This window comes from Laetiporus sulphureus, assembly GCF_001632365.1.
Source record: "Laetiporus sulphureus 93-53 unplaced genomic scaffold LAESUscaffold_46, whole genome shotgun sequence".
In the NCBI taxonomy this organism is placed as follows: Eukaryota; Fungi; Basidiomycota; class Agaricomycetes; order Polyporales; family Laetiporaceae; genus Laetiporus; species Laetiporus sulphureus.
In genome coordinates, this window is record NW_024468555.1 from 268,498 (window position 1) to 269,034 (window position 537).

Genomic DNA, 537 nt, shown 5'->3' on the forward strand with positions numbered 1-537 from the left:
GTTACCAAGCAGTGGTGCGGGTGAGAATGCGAATGCACAGGATGAACCGACGACTACTTCGGCAGAGCCTTCATTGAAAGAGTCGTGAGTGGGATGTGTTGATTCTATCCGAGCGTCGAGGAGATCACGCGGCGCGCCGAGGAGGTGCGCAGGACGCAGGAGCGGTGGAGGCTGCGGAGCGTGTATGTGATGACGAACGCGCCGGTGTCGTGGGTGGAGGAGCTGAAGGCGGCGTCGTGCAGGCGGTGGATATGCTCGTGAGCGAGCGGGCGCAGGTGGTCATAGGCAACGAGGCACGTGCGTCCGTTCGTGAGCTCCTCTCTCGTACGTGGTGCTGACGTGTGATGCTCGCTCGCGGTGAGATTCTCCAGCCTGAGTGGACAAACCTTCATGCAAGACGGGAGAGCCAGCTGTGATGGGAGCCACAAAGGCCACCTGCATGTGTTCTGCCCCCAGTCACGCAGACAGATGTTATGGACAGACCGTGCTTATGTGTGTACAGAGTATGTGAATATATTTCTTTGACAGGAAGCACTG

The 537-nt window shown here is 58.3% G+C and overlaps 1 protein-coding gene across 1 annotated transcript; it reads right to left on the minus strand.

Annotated features, from left to right (window-relative positions):
- Positions 1–485, minus strand: LAESUDRAFT_729993 (uncharacterized protein). Its single transcript, XM_040909755.1, has one exon. The coding sequence runs from the start codon at positions 390–392 to the stop codon at positions 105–107; it is 288 nt and encodes a 95-aa protein (XP_040760481.1). The 5' UTR covers positions 393–485; the 3' UTR covers positions 1–104.
- Between the last annotated feature and the right edge of the window lie 52 nt (positions 486–537).